The sequence below is a fragment of the Bos javanicus genome, chromosome 14 (assembly GCF_032452875.1).
Source record: "Bos javanicus breed banteng chromosome 14, ARS-OSU_banteng_1.0, whole genome shotgun sequence".
Taxonomy (NCBI): domain Eukaryota; kingdom Metazoa; phylum Chordata; class Mammalia; order Artiodactyla; family Bovidae; genus Bos; species Bos javanicus.
In genome coordinates, this window is record NC_083881.1 from 64,262,243 (window position 1) to 64,282,684 (window position 20,442).

General features: G+C 41.3%; 1 protein-coding gene across 2 annotated transcripts in view; it reads right to left on the minus strand.

Annotated features, from left to right (window-relative positions):
* Positions 1-20,442, minus strand: part of SPAG1 (sperm associated antigen 1) — a 90,896-nt gene that overhangs the window by 18,437 nt on the left and 52,017 nt on the right. For both annotated transcript variants that reach the window (XM_061438355.1, XM_061438356.1), the window contains 3 exons: positions 8,238-8,609; positions 7,826-7,925; positions 1,567-1,719 (listed from right to left, as the gene is read on the minus strand). In XM_061438355.1, the coding sequence (XP_061294339.1) occupies positions 1,567-1,719; positions 7,826-7,925; positions 8,238-8,609 (625 nt within the window). The remainder of the gene's footprint in view (positions 1-1,566; positions 1,720-7,825; positions 7,926-8,237; positions 8,610-20,442) is intronic.

Here is a 20,442-nt window from a genome sequence, read left to right on the forward strand (position 1 = left end):
CAGCAGGAGAAAAGGCTTGGAGGGCTCCCAGGGACACACCTGATTTTACAGGATGGAGACCATGCCCTGAATGCCCACGGTTCCATCGGGTTCCACTCTAGATCCAATAACCAGTATCTTTTCTTTTCTTCCCAACAGGTGGGTCCCTAGCGACCACGGAGAAGAAGCACCAGAGAAAAGCTGCCCACTCAACACAGATCTTTCCAACAGTTTTCTCCAAAGTGCAGTAGGACCAGGTGGGGAGGTAAGGCAGGACTATAAGTCACGAGTTCTCATCTTCTTCAGCTTTGTTCAGGGTCCCCTCCGTGGTCAGTCAATGCCCTTCACTGACCACCTCCAGTGCTCATTCTCCAAAGCTGCAGCCCACAGACCAGGGCAGCCTGACCCCTCTGTGATCCCCTCACTCATCAACTAACGTTCCTGCTTGGGGATAACGTATCTTATGTTAAGTTGTTCCCCCCTAGCTACATTCTACTTTGCTTAAAGACAGAGACTGTGTCATTTTCCCCCTTCCTCTCTTTCTGTGGGGTGTGTGGGACATGGTACACTACATCAACACAAGGCACAGTGTGACACACAAAAATCCTTGAAAGAGATTATACTTTGGACAAATGGAATCAGAAAATATCATATATAACTGGAAATGTTAGCCAAGTAGTAACTTTTCAAAGTTCACGTGAAAGCAGTTTATGAAATCTGGAAGCTCTTACTTTCCCGTTCTCACCTAGGGAGTAAATAGGTCATAATATAAATTAAATCCAAATTCTGTGCTATTTAACCATCCTGTGCTGTGCTTAGTCGCTCAGTCATGTCTGACTCTTTGTGACCCCATGAACTGTAGCTGGCCAGGCTCCTCTGTCCATAGGGATTCTCCAGGCAAGAATACTGGAGTGGATGGCCATGCCCTCTTCCAGGGATCTTCCCCACCCAGGGATCGAACCCAGGTCTCCCACTTTGCAGGCGGGTTCTTCACTGATTGAGCCACAAGGGAAGCCATCACCATCCTAGATGAGTGTCTATCTAAAGGGCATAGAACACAAACATCTAGTAGGCTCATGAAACATCCACTCTCCTGAGGAGAAAATAAAATATGTTTCCACTGACAGATGTGGTGCCAATGAATACCTGCAGATCCTGCAGAAGACGACTCAACATGGCAGGCAGGCTTCGCTGCATTTTTGGATCTCGTCCTATAATCAGTACTGACGTATGACATCACTGAAAACACCCTTCTAACCCCACAGATGTTAACAAATACTAAAATCAAATTCTGTACATCTTGAGTTGCACAGAAGAGCCATACCCTGTGCTGTTTTTAAAATTAAGTGTATATCATATATAACATTGGGCGTCAGAGGACAACTCAAAACATATCACGGGACAGTTAGAAAGTTAGAGAGTGAGAACCATTTGGTTTGGAAGGGGTGAAAAAAGGCACGCATCCATGTAATGCCAATAAGGAAGGACATGTCCACACCTTGACCTGGTTCTGAAAGAGGGAAAGAAACGAAACCTCATTCCATTAGAAAACAACTCGCCCTCGGGCAGCGGCCTCGATTAGGTTACCTGTTAATACTGTCATTTGCTAACTGGATTCCACAGTCTATTTGCAACACTGTTTTATAATCCACGTAAGCTTTCTGATACTGCTCTACAGTTTCATAGGCCATTGCTCGTCGAAGAAGAGGCTTGATAGAGAATGGATGAAGCTCCAGGGCCCTAAAGGAGACAGAAATATTACATGTCATTTGTTATGAAGATCACTCCCTAACTTACACTAACCTGGCATATCTGTTAGGACTGAACTCTCACATACATGCATATCTGATATTTCACCTTGGGGATCTGGCAACATACCAGAAAGGCAAACCCAGAGCAATCAATCTGTGGTTACTTCCTTTCTTTTAAACCAGTCCCCTTTGGCACTTGCTCTTCCCCAAGTGAGACTGAGCTCCCAGGCAACAGGCACTGCCTACCCCTTCAAGCCCCCCTCCCAGGGTCGCCCCCTCACCCCCATGGGCTAACAGAGCCCGCATGGCACCGGCTCAGAGTAGGCTTTGCACCAGGTTCTTGTTACTGACAGATCCAAGGGAAAATTTTATTTGCACCTATCTACTTACTAAGGCCCTTAGCACAGGACCACAAAAACCTACAATACCTTTTGAATATCAGACCTTTAAAGCTTAACACAGTTGATTATGATTTAGTTGCTGCTGGTCAAAAATAGACCGGAGGAAATCGAGGAAGTTAGTATACAATGATTTCTGTAAGTCATGAATTTTCTAGCATACTTTTTATTCTGTGAAGTACTTCCAGGATCACTAGAGATGTATTTCAAGGTTATGTTCCTTGGTTTTGTTTGAAATAACTGCTTAAGGCTAGGTCACTAACTTAATGCACTTCACTATACTCTGAAATAAAGAATACAATCAAAAGATGGTATTTGAGTGAAAACTATTGTACTCTTAGTTTTAACAAAATCAGTTGAAACTGTAAAAGAGTATTATGGGTCGATACCAACATTTATTAATATTCCACGCAGAGATCCCATGAAGAGCCTACTTCCTCTCTGATCCACTAACAAGAATCTGCGCCAGACTGTCCACAGTGGGGATAAAGGTTTGCTGGTGATTCTTTACGCACAAGCAGTTTCCATATATCAGACACTTGACCTGCTTCAGGAAAAGCATGATTTCTTCCCCAGTAGATCTGTTTATCCCTGTCTACAGTGATCTGGAAGGAGGAAGTCCTGACAACACCTGCAGGTGTGAGTCACTGCAGATGACATCTAATGTCACAACAGGCCTGGAAGGTAAATATTCATATGTTCAGGACAGATGAGGGAGCAATCTGCCCACATGCCTGATCTTCTGAACTTAAGCCACGGGAGACCAAGGGCATTGCTGGTCTCGATCATTACTATATCCCAGCACCTAGATCACAGAGGGCCACTGGAGGGGCTCAGCAAAGCCCTCCCAAGTGAACCTTCAGGACCCACACTCTTGCCACCACAAGCACAGATGAAAGCACCGCAGATTAAGAAAGGCTCAGTCACCTGCCACCCAGAGCCCTTGGTAATTCTTCACATTGTACGGATACTTGACTGCACGTGTGGGTGTGCTCCCGGGCTGTATACCACTCACTCTGTTCCAGAAATGTCATTAAACCTAATTAGCATCATTTCTTTGAAAAAGAATCATTTTTGCTCTGCCTAGGTACTAGGATTGGGGATGATTTTAACAATCTCTTTTGCATTGTACTGGATTTAAAATTCTTTTTTTTCCGTAATAGGTATGTGTTACTCTTGTAACCAGTAAAAGTTTTTTTAAAAGTCTATTAAAAACACTCAAACACTAGAAAACAGGTTTTTGGGTATCAGGATCTATCACCTGTACCCCTGTCTTAAATCCACCTTAGTTTAATGCTTAGGAGATAGTAACTACATGAACACTCATTATACATATAGGTCACAGACACAAGACTACCCCCGTTTCACCAAAGACTTCCAATGCCCAAGGAGCTATTTATCCACAAGATGGACCTGAGGTAGGCGTGGAATCTAAAGCTGAATGAGATGATGCATTTAATTTATAGCACTTCCCAGCTGAGTAAATGCAAATTTTTCTTTTTAACCACAATCCTGAAAATGAATGTGAGCTTATGAATGGGAATTCCACTAAAGGAAAAAAAGAAAAGCACATCTATTCATAAACACACAGAGAACTTTTAAATCAGAGTTTACAAGAGCTTAACTATTCAAGTTAACACAGTTAAGAATCTAAAAGAGCCTTCTAATTTCAAGTCCATCAGAGAGAAGCAAAGATGAGCAGAAACAGAATTACTAGACAGCATTCATTTGAGTCTGTCGAAATACTCTCCATGAAAAGTCCGGGAAAGAGTTTTGATGTATTTAGATAACTCAAAAAGGTTCTCTGACAGATTGGGAGCAGTGAAGATGTTTTTTAACATCTTCTGATAAACAATTACGAGAACTGTTTTATGGTTTTCCAGAAGTCATGTACCAACACGAAAGTTGGACCATAAAGAAGGCTGAGTTTTGAAGAAGTGATGCTTTTGAATTGTGGTGCTGAGAGACTCTTGAGAGTCCTTTGGACCGCAAGGAGATCAAATCAGTCCATCCTAAAGGAAACCAACCCCGAATATTCACTGCAAGGACTGATGCTGAAGCTGCAATACTTTGGCTACCAGATGTGAAGAGGTGACTCATTGGAAAAGACCCTGATGTTGGGGAACACTGAAGGTAGGAGGAGAAGGGGATAGCAGAGGATGTGAATTTGAGCAAACTAAATACTTGTAGTGCTCCTTCAATTATTATTTTAAAAATAAGCCAAATTAACTGATATTTAATTTGCTTAATTCCTGAAAAACAAGTTAATCTTGTCATTTAGGGAAAAAATAGGGCACAACATAGTAATCGTAGGGGAAAATATTCATGTTAACCTCTGTAACCTGAAAGGATGAAGTTCTGTTTGCTTTCCTGTGCATGTACTTGGTGCAGACAGGGGCTGGCATGTCACCACTGTCATCCTCAAAGCTTTAACATTTCTGGAACAATTACTGTATGTCTAGTAACTATGCTGAATGCTTCTTTTGCAATATCTGCTTAATGTTTGCCTAAGTTCAGTCAAGATGTGCTAGTGTTCTCTCTCTCTTTTTCCCCCCCAAAATGCATAAAAAGTTATTTCACAAGTAAATCTATGAAAGTTATTTCATAGGTTCCCCCTTATTTTAAATTTTGCTCCCAGGGAATTTTTCTTTTTCACTGTTTGAAACCTGCTACCACTTGTAATAAAAGTCTGTGCAAACAACTCTCCAAGGAGCAAAGATAATTAACTGAAAAACTAAAACACAGGCTTTCTCTAAAAGGTATGTAACCTTTTGAGGTGAAGAGAAAAGAGATATATTCCTGCTAATAACTGGTTTTCAATACGGCCATACTTCAACATGTCCCCAAAGGCAAATCATGGTTTCCCTGGCATTAAAATGAGTTTGAGAATCATTGCTTTTGAGTAAAATCACCCCAATCACCCAGTCACCTTATGCTGAGACTCATATGTCAGGTATCAAAGAAAACATCTAAGTAGGTTGGTTTCTAGAAAGGTCGGTACTGACCAGCAGAGCCAGATTCCTTGGCCGAAAACACAGCCTTTCACTAAGGACCCCTCACCTAAACCTTCCCCTCTGCCTCCTCCCTCCCCGGCAGGCAATCCTCCTGTCCTCCTTCAAGACAAAACTCCACTCCAGACTCAACAGTGTCCTCTGTGACTTCCTCCTGGGTCTCCACTGAAACACAACACATTTTAGCAAGAAAATGTCTTACACCATATCTCACTTACACCATCTCACTTAAGTCCACTGTTTTTTAACCGGAGTACTGAACTCACTGAAGGAAGACCTGAGACGCATCTGAAGGGTAATGTATTAGGCAATAGACACTTGAACTGAAAGGCTCTCAGCTGCAAATCGCAAGGTGCCTGATACTATGCAAATCTACTTGGTCTTGTTGTTAGTTATGGGCAGTGGCAAACGTTTAACAGCTGGCTCTCCTGAGAAAAAGACCCAGATTTGTGGCATTTGCCAATTTTCATAGTATTAGTAGTACTCCAGTCATGTCAGATTTCAACTACCAACTTGACTTCAACCAACTCCCCAAATCCTGAACACGTTGTGAGCTAGCACAACTGTTGATGATGTCGAGACAGACCAAAGTGAACATAAATATTATTTATTTTAAATTTGAATATGTAAAATTGGCAAAAAATACAAGCAGCTCGCAGCTTTCTTTTTAAACTGCAGGCATAGATACCAGCAAGTTTTTACCCACATATGTAAACTGATACTGTCGATGAAAAAAATATTGTTCACCTTATAATCAAGGTGTCCATGTATGTCCCTGTGCAAACTAGGGCTTCTAAGAGTGAAAGGGAGTAATTCTAATAATTATACCACACAACGGTGGTAAATCGAGACTGTGAAGGTTACACCAGTACCTGCAGCTTCTTATTTTTTAGATGCACTAACAGTAACACATTAATGGCAGAAAGCGAAGAGGAACTAAAGAGCTTTTTGATGAAGGTGGAAGAAGAGAGTGAAAAAGCTGGCTTAAAACTCAACATTCAAAAAAAGTAAGATCATGGCATCTGGCTCCATCACTTCATGGCAAACAGATGGAGAAAAAATGGGAACAGTGACAGATCTCATTTTCTTGGGCTCCAAAATCACTGCGGATAGTGACTGTTGCCATGAAATTAAAAGATGCTTGCTCCTTGGAAGAAACACTACGACAAACCTAGACAACGTATTAAAAAGCATGGACATCACTTTTCCCACAAAGGTCCATATAGTCAAAGCTATGGTTTTTCCAGTAGTCATGTACGGATGTGACAGCTGGACCATAAAGAAGGCTGAGTGCTGAAGAATTGATGCTTTCAAACTGTGGTGCTAGAGAAGACTCTTGAGAGGCCCTTGGACAGTACAGACATCAAACCAGTCAATCCTAAAGGAAATCAACCCTGGATATTCACTGGAAGGACTGGTGCTGAAGCTCTAATACTTTAGCCACCTGATGCAAAGAGCCAACTCCTGGAAAAGATCCTGATGCTGGGAAAAGACTGAGGGCAAGAGGAGAAGGGGGCAACAGAAGATGAAATGATTGGATGACATCATCGACTCAATGGACATGAGTTTGAGCAGACTCTGGGAGATAGTGAAGGACAGGAAAGCCTGGTGTGCTGCAGTTCATGGGGTCTCAAAGAGTTGGATATGACTTAGTGACCGAACAACAATAAACAGTAACTTCTTCCCAAAGGGCTCCTCAAGCAGGCTTAATATTTAATGGTTAAAAAAAATGTAAAAAGCTACTTTTTATTTATGTAAATATATTCATCCACCTCAGTATGTAACTTGTTGAGTACGATGGGTGACTACTGTGCTTGAGGGATGCACACGCAATCCCTGACCTCAGAGAGTTGAAATTCCTCTGCAGAGGGTGACGTAAGGGCCTACAGGTGTGAGAGTGGCAGTAAGTGTTCCAGCCATGCAGAAGACCATGAAGTCTGAGGTGACAAGGAAAGTGGAGAGGAGGGGCAAGCTGAGGAAAGATTCCTGAAGCAAAGTTTGCAGAGGGCATTACACATACAGACCAAAGGAGAGCAGAAAGCTTGTTGGGGGGAGGGGAAGGGGCGCGGGGTGCAGTGTGGTGACAAAGTGTTAGTCACTCAGTAGTGTCCGACTCTTTGCGAACCCATGGACTGGAGCCCGCCAGGATCCTCTGTCCCTGGAATTCTTCAGGCAAGAATACTGGAGTGGGTGGCTTTCCCTTCTCCAGGGGATCTTCCCGACTCAGGGATCCAACCCAGGCCTCCTGCATTGCCGGCAGATTCTTCACCACCTGAGCCACCAGGGAAGCAGAGATTATAATGATCTGCAACAGCATACTGGGCAACTGAACACAGGCTGAAACAGTCTGCACAAAATAATGCTTCAGGAAAAGTTATCCTGATGCCACGGTGGATTGGAGGAGGCAGAGACACCGGTCAGAAGGCTTCTCCAAAACTCTGGGATCCATGTGGAAAGAGTATGATTAAGGTGGTAGCTAAGAAATGAAAGAAGTTTGCACAAACATCTTCTATAATTGTCTTCATATATGTAAAAGGATGTATGAGCTTTATGTTTTAACCAATTAACGCACCTTCAATGTCATAAAAAATCAGATTTACGCAGAAACGTTAGAAGGGTATTAAATACTGCATTCATCCCACTGAAATGATAATCTGTTGACAAAGCTGAAAAACGGGCAGTTTACCTGTTACAATCCTGAATACAGCCACTGCAGTTTCCGTCTTTGAGGTAACATGCTGCTCTATTTGAATATAAGATACTTAGATCGGCTGCACTTCCACTTCCTAAAAATCACATTTAATTAAATGGTTACAATCCATTGGCTAATCACAGTTCAGCAGAAGATTGAGGTCTCCGGCGGCACCGCGGTCCTACACCCGCGGCTAACGCGGCTGCGAGCAGCTGCCGGTGTACGCGCTGGCCGGAGGCCAAGCCCGTGACCGGCAGCTGCCCACGCGCCCCGCCCCGGGCACACGCGGCGCGCCCGGAGGTTCGGCCGCATCCGCCCTGCCCGCGGTTCGCGGGAAGGGAACGGACGCAGTGGGCGCCTGTCATTCGCAAGGGGCCGGGGAGACCGCCGGGCGCAGCCCACTCACCTGCGGACTCCAGCTGCGCAATCGCCGCCGAGTACTTGAGCGCCGCCTCGGAGAACTGCCCATTTTGAAAGAGCTCGTTGCCCTGGCTCTTCAGGGCGGCGGGACCCATCGGGGCGGCGGACCCCGGCGGGGGCGCGGCGGGTCCCGGGGACGCGCCGGCCGCGGGCTCCCCGGCGCCCCGCCCGCCGCCCGCCGGGGCCGGGGCCCGCGGTCGGTCGCGCTTGTCCGCGCCGGCCCCTGGCGTCCGGCCCCAACGCGGCGCGCCCCTCTCCGGCCGCTTGCCGCCCTCGCTCCTGCGCGTCAGCTTCTTCTGGATGTTGCCCATGGCGCGCGGCTCGGCGGCGCTCCCGGCTCCCGCCGACTCCGCGGCCTCTGTGGGGAGTGGATGCGGGAAGTGACTGTTTGCATCATCCGGAGCAGCTACCGCCGAGGCCGCGGCAGTGCCGGCGCGGGGGCGGGGTCCCGGGCGAAGCCGGGAGGAGCCGGCCCGCCCCTCGCCGGGAGCCAGGCAGTTCCGGCGCCCCTGGGAGAGGCAGCGCTCCTGTGGACCCCGGGGGTTTCCCGGGCTGAGGACTCAAGTCAAGCCCGGATTTAACTCTTCGAACGCCGAAGAGCTTGGGATGTGAAAACCGGCATTTCAAACATCATTCCCTTCATCACAGCGTACGTGTCGAGGTAGACCTTACAAAATTTGTACTTTTTTTCCGCCTAACAATTTACAAATGAATGAATGAAGTTACTAAGACTTGAATACAACTGCACTCCCAAGTTAGGGTACCCTTTCCTTCTGTTAAAGAACTGGGAGAAGATAATTTTTTCAAATTATCTATTTCAAATAATCAAAAAATTATCAATTTTTTTTCAAATTATCAAGTCCAAGTGATTTTTAAGGCATTTAAAAATGATTTTAGCAAAGAACTCACATAAAACAGACACCTAGTTTTTAAAAGGAACCTTAAAAAGTCAGTAAAATTTCCATTACAATACCTTACTCCAAGTTAAAAATTCCTCTGATCTTGATTGAACGATTTCAAGTATTTATCAGAGCTTTAATAATTGATTATTGAACTGATTTTTAACTATGAAAATAACAAATATTTCATTGATGGGTGTCTAAATATTTAAAACAAAGCAATTCATCATTTCAAAGCACTAACTGCAGAGACTTCCCAACTTTCTCTTGTAATAAATTCTCATGTAATTTTTAATGAATGTATTTCCCATTCTGTTTCATGAATGTTAAAGCCAGAATCTGAAACACAGATGAAATAGAAAGCCACAAGTACATAAATGAAAATCAGTGGGTAGGTGATGGTCACCTTAAGGCAAGCAGTGAGTTTATCAGTTCAGTTCAGTCGCGCGTCCGACTCTTTGCCACCCCACGAATCGCAGCACACCAGGCCTCCCTGTCCATCACCAACTCCCGGAGTCTACTCAAACTCATGTCCATCGAGTTGGTGATGCCATCCAGCCATCTCATAGCATATTGGGCACCTACCGACCTGGGGAGTTCCTCTTTCAGTAGCCTATCATTTTGCCTTGTGAGAGGGCATCAGAGGGCAGACACACTGAAACCATAATCACAGAAAGCTAGCCTATCTGATCACATGGACCACAGCCTGTCTAATTCAATGAAACTAAGCCATGCCGTGTGGGGCCACCCAGGACAGACGGGTCATGGTGGAGAGGGCTGACAGAATGTGGTCCATTGGAGAAGGGAATGGCAAACCACTTCAGTATTCTTGCCTTGAGAACCCCATGAACAGTATGAAAAGGCAAAATGAGTGTATAAAAAGCACACTAGTTAATAGAGTTTTCTGTACAGCAGAATGACATTCAATTTTGGATCACTGACCAAAAGAGGCTTAATTATTAAAACAAAAGATGATCTTGTAATAGTGATAAACCCCTAGATTGAACCCAGTAGAATTATTACAGCAAAGCTCTAGTACTCTTCATCTGGTATTTGCTGCTCAGGTTCCACCCAGAATAAAAATGGACGGAAGCATAAATCAGTGTCAGCAGAAATGATGAGCAGCTAGTGTTGTTTTCGGTTCCCTTGTGTGTCATCATGTCTGACCAATACTGTTACTAAATTGCTGCTATTTATTTAAAACTTACTATGAGTCAGGACCTTTACTTACATAATCATTCTTCATTATCATTAGTCTTCATACCAAGTATCATCCCCACATTACAAATGAAGAAAGAGAGACACAAGGAAAAGACTAAGGAATTCGATCAAGCATGAAGATCTGGAAACAACGTAACTGGGACTCAGGATTCAGAGGAAATGAAATGATCGCTGTACCTCTTTCCTTAAGATTGAAATGCCCCTGAAATTTTCCTGCACAGGTAAGCAGAGGCCCAAACACGAAAGACCTGTGAGTCCTGGGGGCTATTTAGCTCCCTGGAACACATTCCAGAGGAGTCGTTCAGAAGATGGCTCCAAACATAGATCAGAGGAGGCCTTATCTGGAAGACACTGACTTGGGAATTTCGAGCATAAAAACAATCATTGAAGTTTGGTGGATGTGGAGGGAGTCACTGAGATCTTCCAAAGGATTCCTGAGAAATAAAACACTTAAAAAGATGATCAGAATTGCCAGTGGAAGTGGAGTATCACCTAGAAATGAGAGGGAAAAAAACGGGAAGGTGTACTGCTTCAGAAACCAAGAGGAAAGAGCATTTCAGGGACAAGGGAGTCAATGATTAACAACTGTCAAAGGAAGGAATGACCAACAGTTCTCACCGCATAAAGACTGAAGGAAACCATCAGATCTAAAAACCACAAAGACTTCAGTAGCCTTGGGTGGTGTGGTGGTTTAGGGTAGCTGGTAGATACAAAAATTCTCAATGAAATACTAGCAAACTGAATCCAATAGCATATTAAAAGCATTATACATCTTGACCAATGGGATTTATCTCAGGAATGGAAGAGTATTTCAACAGTAGAAAAATCAATCTATTCAATACCTGCCATTAATAGAACATGGGGGAAAAACCATATAACCATAGCTGACACTGAAAAGGAACTTGACAAAATCCAATACTCTTTCATGATTTAAAAAAAAAAAAACAAAAAATGAAGAAGTAAAACTTCCAACATGATTAAGTATATTAAGTACATTTATGAAAAACTCACAGCTAAGATCATACTCAATAGTGAAACCCTAAAAGCTTTCCCCTGAAGATAGTTTTCACTGTAGCTACTCAACATTATACTGGAAGTTGTAACCTGGTCAGTTGAGACAAGAAAGAAGAAAGAAAAGACGTCCATACTGGAAAGGAAAAAGTAAAACTATCTCTATTCAAAGATAACATGATTATCTTCAGATAGATTCTTTAGGATTATATTTACATAATACACGCACACACACAAACCACCAGAGTTAATAAGAAAATTCAGCAATTTCAGGGTACAAGTTGTTGTTCAGTCACTCAGTAGTGTTTGACTCTTTTTCACCCCATGGACTACAACACACCAGGCTTCCCTGTCCTCTATCCCCTGGAGTTTTCTGAATGTTGAGTTTTCTGATAGTTTTCTGAAATGAACCAGAATCGTTTTTTGAATGCTGAGTTTCAAGCCAGCTTTTTCACTCTCCTCTTTCACCTTCATCAAGAGGCTCTTTAGTTCCTCTTCACTTTCTGCCATAAGGGTGGTGTCATCTGCATATCTGAAGTTACTATTATTTCTCCAGGCAGTCTTGATTCCACCTTGAGCTTCATCCAGCCCAGCATTTTGCATGATGTACTCGGCATATAAATTAAATAAGTAGGGTGACAATATACAGCCTTATAGTACTCCTTTCCCAATTCTGAAACAAATCCATTGTTCCATGTCCGGTTCGAACTATTGCTTCTTGACCTGTATACAGGTTTCTCAGGAGACAGGTATTCCCATCTGTTTTAGAATTTTCCACATTTTGTTGTGATCCACATAGTCAAAGGCTTTAGCATAGTCAATGAAGCAGAAGTAGATATTTTGGAGTTCCCTTACTTTTTCCATGATCCAACGGATCTTGGCAATTTGATCTCTGGTTCCTCTGCCTTTTCTAAATCCAGCTTGAACATCTGGAAATTCTTGGTTTGCATACTACTAATGCCAAGCTTGAAGGATTTTGAGCATAATCTTGCTAGTATGTGAAATGAATGCAACTGTACAGTAATTTCAACATTCTTTGGCATTGCCTTTCTTTGGGATTGGAATGAAAACTGACCTTTTCCAATCCTGTTGCCACTGCTGAGTTTTCCAAACTTGCTGGCACTTGAGTGCCGCACATTCACAGCATCATCTTTTAGGATTTGGAAAAGCTCAACTGTAATTCTGTCACCTCCACTAGCTTTATTCATAACAATGCTTCCTAAGGCCCACTTGACTTCACACTCCAGGACGTCTGGCTCTGGGTGTGTGATCACACCATCGTGGTTGTCCAGGTCATTAGAATCTTTTCTTGTACAGTTCTTCTGTGTATTCTTGCCACCTCTTCTTAATATTCTCTGCTTCTGTTAGGTCCATACTGTTTCTGTCCTTTTTGGTGCCCATCTTTGCAAGAAATGTTCCCTTGGTATCTCTGATTTTCTTGAAGAGGTCTCTAGTCTTTCCCATTCTACTGTTTTCCTCTATTTCTTTGCCTTGTTCACTTAAGAAGGCTTTCTTATCTCTCCTTGGATCAACGTATAAAAATCTGTTATTTTTATAAACTAGCAATGAAAACTTCTGAAAAGAAATTACAAAAACAATTCCATTTACAATAGTATTCAAAGAACTAAAATATTAAGGCAATTTTAACCAAGGCAATGGGACTTGTGGGATAAATATTGCTGAAAGACATTAAATGGAAAAATATCTCTTCATCATGGATAGGAATACTTTCTTTTGTTAAAATATCCATACTATACAAAGCAGTCTACAGATTCAACATAATCCCTATCAAAAATCCATAACTTTTTTGGCAGAAATGGAAAAGCTGATCCTTCACTTTGTATGGAATTTCAAGAGGCCTAGAATAGCCAAAACAATCTTGAAAAAGAACAGAATCAAACGACTTACACTTCAGATTTAAAAACTTATGGAAAGCTACAGTAATCAAAACAGTATGATACTGATATAACGATATACATGTAGATCAATGAAATAGAGAGCTCAGAAATAAGCTCACATATCTATGGCCAAGTGATTTTTTTTAGGGTAACATATGTTTTGCTGCTGCTAAGTCGCTTCAGTCGTGTCTGACTCTGTGCAACCCCATAGACAGTGGCCCACCAGGGTCCCATGTCCCTGGGATTCTCCAGGCAAGAACACTGGAGTGGGTTGCCATTTCCTTCTCCAATGCATCAAAGGGAAAAGTGAAAGTGAAGTCGCTCAGTCGTGTCCAACTCTTCGAGACCCCATGGTCTGCAGCCTACCAGGCTCTTCCGTCCATGGGATTTTCCAGGCAAGAGTACTGGAGTGGGGTGCCATTGCCTTCTCCAACATATGTTTTAATTTTTATCAAATGGAAATCAATGTGATAGTACAGTGAAACCTCTGAAAACCACGGCTTTGACCACATCAGTCAGTCCATCAATCAGGTGGGGTTTTTTTGGGTTTTTTTTTTGTTTTTTTTGTGTGGCATATTTGATTTACAGTATTATATAAGTTTTAGGTATACAAAATAGTGATTTGCAGTTTTTAAAGGTTAGACTCTATTTATAGTTATTATAAAACATTGACTATATTCCCTGTGCTGTATAATAAATCCTTGTAGCTTATTTGTTTTATACAGAATAGTTGTACCACTTAATTTGCACCCCCTAGCATGCCCCTCCCCCTCCCTTTCCCTTCTGGTAACCACTAGTTTGTTCTTTGTGAGTCTGTTTCTTTTTTGTTGTATCCACTAGCTTATTTTATTTTTTAGATTCCACATATAAGTTTTATCATACAGTATTTGTCTTTCTCTGGCTTATTTCACTAAGCGTAATCCCCTTCATCCACATGATGCTGCAAATGACAAAATTTCACTCTTTTTTAAGATGGAGTAGTATTCCAGTGTGTGTGTGAATATCATATTTTCTTTAGCCATTCATCTGCCGATGGACACAGGCTGCTTGCATATCTTGGCTATTGTAAATAACGCTGCTATGAACATTGGGGTGCATGCATCTTTTCGAATTAGCGCTTTTGTTTTATTTGAATATATACCCTGGAGTAGAGCTGCTGGATCATATGGTAGTTATACTTTAGTTTATTGAGAAACTGCCATGCTGTTTTCCAGGCTGCCTGCACCAATCTGTGTTCCCACCAACAGTGCACAAGGGTTACAATTTCTCCACATCCTTGCCAACATTTGTTATTTGTGGTCTTTTTGATGCTAGCCACTCTGACAGATGTGAGGTGATATCTCACTGTGGTTTTGATTTGTATTTCTCTGATGATTAATGATGTTGAGCATCTTTTCCTGTGCCTGTTGGCTATTTATATATCTTCTTTGGAAAGATGTCTATTCAGATGTTCTGCCCATTTTCTAATTGAGTGGTTTGTTTTGACAGAGCAAGTTAGCACTGTTTATATATGTGGGATATTAATCTCTATTGATCATATCATTTGCAAATATATTCTCTCATTCAGTAGATTGTCTTTTTGTTTTGTTGGTGATTTCCTTTGCTATACTTTTTAGTTCGATTAGGTCCCATTTCTTTATTTTTGCTTTTGTTTTCTTTGACTTAGGAGACAGATTCCACCCCCCCCCCCAAAATACAACTTATGTCAAAGAATGTTTTTCCTAAGTTTTCTTTAGGAGTTTAATGGTTTCTGGTCCTAGATTTAGGTCTTTAATCCATTTTGAGTTTACTTTTGTATACGGTGGTAGAAAATGTTCTAATTTCATTCTTTTACTTGGAACTGTTTAGTCTTCCCAGTACCACTTATTGGAGAGACTGTTTTTTCTCCATTATATATTCTTGCTTTCTTTATTGTAGCTTAATTGACCATAAGTGTGTGGGTATGGCCAACTAACTTCTGACAAAGATGCCAAGTCCATTCAATAAGGAAAGAATAGTTTTTTTTTTTTTTTTTTTTTTAACAAATGATGTTATGATAACTAGATTTCTACATGTCAAACAATAACAAAAACCCCCCAAAACCAAAGCTAAGTTGGACTCCTTCTTATATGAATTAATCAAAATAAATCAATGACCTAAAAATAAGAGCTAAAACCCTAGAACTCTTAGAAGAAAACATAGGAGTAAATCTACATGACCTTGGATTTAACAGTCGATTTTTGTATATGACACCAAACTTTTGTGCCTCAACTGGTATTATCAAGAAAGTTTTAAAACCTGTGGAATGGAAGAAATATGCTAATCAAGTATCTGATAAGGGTCTAGTATTCAGAATATATAAATAACACTTAAAGTGAAACAATAAAAAGACAACCTTCAAAATGGGCAAATGACTTGAATAAACATTTCTCCAAAGAAGACACACAAATGGCTAATAAACACATGGAAAATGATCAACATAATAAGTCATTGTTGTTGTTCAGTCGCTAAGTCATGTCCGACTCTTTTTGGCTCCTTGGACCACAGCGTGCCAGGCTTCCCTGTCTTTCACTATCTCCTAGAGTTTGCTCAAACTCATGTCCACTAAGTCGATGATGCCATCCGACCATCTCGTCCTCTGTCGTCCCCTTCTCCTCCTGCCCTCAATCTTTTCCAGCATCAAGGTCTTTTCCAATGAGTTGGCTCTTCCCATCAGGTGGCCAAAGTTTTGGAGCTTCAGCTTCAGCATCAGTCTTTCCAATGAATATTCAGGGTTGATTTTCTTTCGAATTGACTGGTTTGATCTCCACGCTGTCCAAGAGCATGTCCATGTCAAAAGTTTTCTCCAGCACCACAGTTGGAAAGCATAAAGGTCCAACTCTCACATCTGTACATGACTACTGGAAAAACTGTGGCTTTAAGTATACAGACCATGGACGGCAAAGTGATATCTCTGCTTTTTAATACCCTGTCTAGGTTTGTCATAGCTTTTCTTCCAAGGAGCAGGTGTCTTTTAATTTCATGGCTGCAGTCACTGTCCACAGTGATTCTGGAGCCCCCCCAAAATAGTACCTGTCACTGTTTCCACTTTTTCCCCATCTATTTGCCATGAAGTGATGGGATAATGTCATGATCTTAGCTTTTTTGAGGGAAATCCAAATCAAAACCATAAGGAATTAACACTTTACACCCCTTGGGATGGTTATACTGAAAGTGGTGAACTATAACAGGTGTTTGAAAGAATGTGGAGGAATTGGAATCTTTATATATTGCTAGTGAGAATATAAAATGGTGTAGCCGCTTTGGAAAACAGTCTTGCAGTTCCTTTAGAAGGTAAACATACAGTTTCCATATAAACCAGTATTCTACTCTTAAGTTTGCTGCTGCTGCTGCTGCTGCTAAGTCACTTCAGTTGTGTCCGACTCTGTGCGACCCCATAGATGGCAGCCCACCAGGCTCCCCCATCCCTGGGATTCTCCAGGCAAGAACACTGGACTGGGTTGCCATTTCCTTCTCCAATGCATGAAAGTGAAAACTGAAAGTGAAGTCGCTCAGTCGTGTCCGACTCTTCGAGACCCCATGGACTGTAGCCCACCAGGCTCCTCCATCCATGGGATTCTCCAGACAAGTCTACTGGAGTGGGGTGCCATTGCCTTCTCTGACTCTTAAGTTTATACCTCCCCAAATTATAAACATATGTACATGCACAGACACAAACCAAAAATTCCTGTACATGAATGTTTATAGAAGCATTATTTATAATAGCCACAAAGTAGAAAAACCCAAATGTCCATCAACTGATTAATGAAAAAAGAAAATGTGATATTATCCATGCAATGGAATATTTGTCCATAAAAAGGAGTGAAGTACTAAAACATTGGTCTTAGTAATATTTTTTTGGATATGTCTACTCAGACAAGGGAAATAAAAGTAAAAACAAACAAATGGGACTACATCAAGCTAAAGAACTTTTGCACAGCAAACTATGAAGAACTGAAAAGGCCACCTATTGAATGGAAGAAGATATTTGTAAACAATATATCTGATAAGGAGTTAGTATCCAAAATATATAAACAACTCATATAACTCAATAGCAAAAAAACAAACAGCTTGGTTTAAAAATGGACATAGGATATGAATAAACATTTTTCCTAAAAAAAACATACAGATGGCCAATAGGTACATGAAAAGATGCTCAACACTACTGATCATCAGAGATTAAAACAACAATGATCTATCAGCTCACACCTGTCAGAATGGCTATTATCAAAACGACAACAATTAAGTGTTAGCAAAGATGTGGAGAAAGTGTAATCCTTGTGCACTCTTGGTAGAAATGTGAATTGGTATAGCAAGTATGGAGAACAGTATGGAAGTTCCTCAAAAAATTAAAAATAGAACTATCATACTAACAATTCCACTCCTGGGTATTTGTCTGAAGAAAACAAAAGCACTAATCAGAAAAGATAAATACACCTCTCAGCGTTATTTACAACAGCCAAGATATGGAAGCAACCTAAGTGCCCAGTAATAGATGAACGGATAAAGAAGATGTAATTTATTTGTATATAAACACACACTCCAGTATTCTTGCCAGGAGAATCCCATGGACAGAGGAGCCCGGCAGGCTATGGTCCATAGGGTCACAAAGAGTCGGACAAACTGAAGCAACTTGGCACACACTTAGCATGTGTGTGTGTATATATATATATATTTATATTTATAATGAAATATTATATTGGTCATAAAAAATGAAATTTTGCCATTTGTAACAACATAGATAAATGTACAGGGTATTATGCTAGGTGAAATGAGTCAGAGAAAAACAAATAATGTATGATTTCACTTACATGTGGAATATAAAAACAAAGCAAATGAACAAACATAACAAAACAGTCAAGATACAGGTGGTTGCTGGAGGCAAAAGGGCTGAAGGGAGGAGGTTTTCTGAGGAAGATTAAGAGACGCAGACTCCAGTTGCAAAAATAAATGAGTCACAGTTATGAAATGTATAGTACGGGGAATATAGTCAACAATTATGTAATACCTTTACATGGTGACAGATCATAGCTAGACTTACTGTGGGGATCATTTTGAAATGTATAGAGATATGAACTCGCAAAGAGTGGGACACGACTGAGCAACTGAACTGAACTGACTGATGAACTCACTAAGTTGTATAACATGTTGTTGGTCAACTATACTTCAAAACCAAACAAACAAATGCACATTAAATAGAAAAAAGATCAGATCTGTGGTTACCAGAGGTGGGGAACGTGGGGAGGGGGACCTGGATGAAGGCAGTCAGACGTCCAGTTATGAGATAAGTACTAGGGATGTAATGTGCAACATGATAAACATAATTAACAGTTTTATATGAAAGCTGTTAAGAGAACAACAGTTCTAAGAGTTCTCATCATAAGGAATAAGATTTTCTATTTAAAAAATTTCATTACCATATGATGATGGATGCTTTCTAAGCTTATTGTACTAATCATTTCATGGTTTATGTGTCAAATCATTATGCTGTACACCTTAAACTTGATACAGTGCTGATGTCAATTATATCTCAATAAAACTGAAAGGGGAAAAACAAAGCATGAAGTACTGATACATATTGCAACATGGATGAACCCTGAAAACATCATGCTATCGTGAGAGAAGCCAGACACAAAAGGCCACATATTGCATGATCCCATTACGTGAGATATTCAGGACAGACAAATCCATAGAGACAGAAAGTTGATTAGTAGTTGCCAGGGGGAAAGGGAGACAGGACTCATTGCTAATGGGTATGGGATTTCTTTTTGTGATGATAAAATGTTTTAAAATTAGACAATCGGGATGGTTGTACAACCTTGCTGCTGCTGCTGCTGCTAAGTAGCTTCAGTTGTGTCCGACTCTGTGCGACCCCATAGACGGCAGCCCACCAGGCTCCCCTGTCCCTGGGATTCTCCAGGCAAGAACACTGGAATGGGTTGCCATTTCCTTCTCCAATGCATGAAAGTGAAAAGTGAAAGTGAAGTCACTCAGTCATGTCTGACTCTTAGCGACCCCGTGGACTGCAGCCTACCAGGCTCCCCCGTCCATAGGATTTTCCAGGCAAGAGTACTGGAGTGGGGTGCCATTGCCTTCTCTGTGTACAACCTTGTGAGTACACTAAAATCCAGTGAATTTGTAAAGGGTGAATTTTATGATACAGGAATTACATCTCAATTTTTTTAAAAAAATTGAGATATAAATTTTATCTTACCCTTGTTTTAAGGGTAAGATAAAATAATTTTATCTTACCCTTGACAACAAAGAATACTTTTTTTTCTATCCTGGTTAATTGGATGGGAGAGGAAAAAAGAATCTAATTTTCATCTTTTTATTAGCAATACAAAATGTATTGATCATTTAATTTCTTGAATAGTGATTTATCTACTTATATGCTTTGTGGACAGAGGAGCCTGGCGGGCTGCAGTCCATGGGGTCACAAACAGTTGGACATGACTGAGCGACTGAGCGCGCGCGCGCGCACACACACACACACACACACACACACACACACACACATGCTTTGTTCATTTTGGTTCTAGGCTCTTTAACTTGGTTTTATTGCTTTGTAAAAGTTCTTCATATTTAATGTCATTAACCCCTTGCGCTTCTCTTATTTTGTCATTTGCCTTTTAATATTTTTATGGTATCTATCATATAATTTTTAATTTTTACATAATCAAAATCATTCTTTTTCTTTATGATTTTGTGCCTTTTAACTCTTTGAAATCTCCACCTTGACACCCTCCTGATTCCAACAAGTCTAGGACAAGAAAACTATTTATATTTTATTCTTCTGTTTGTTAATGACTTTAATTTTCTTATATTTCATTTTTAAGCAGGGAACAAGCGACAACACTACCAGGGAGTCTAGATGCTACTTTCCTCTGATGGCCACTTCTAAATGCTCTCTCCTAGGGACTTGTGTGCGTGCTCAGTCATGTCTGATTCTGCGGCCCCATGGATTGTAGCTCTCCAGGCTCCTCTGTCCATGGGATTCTCCAGGCAAAAATGCTGGAGTGGGTCACCATTTTCTTCTCCCAGGGATCTTCCCACCTCAAGGATCAAACATGCGTCTCCTGCATTGGCAGGCAGATTCTTTACCACTGGGACACCCCCTCTACTAGAGAAAGAAAATGAAAAT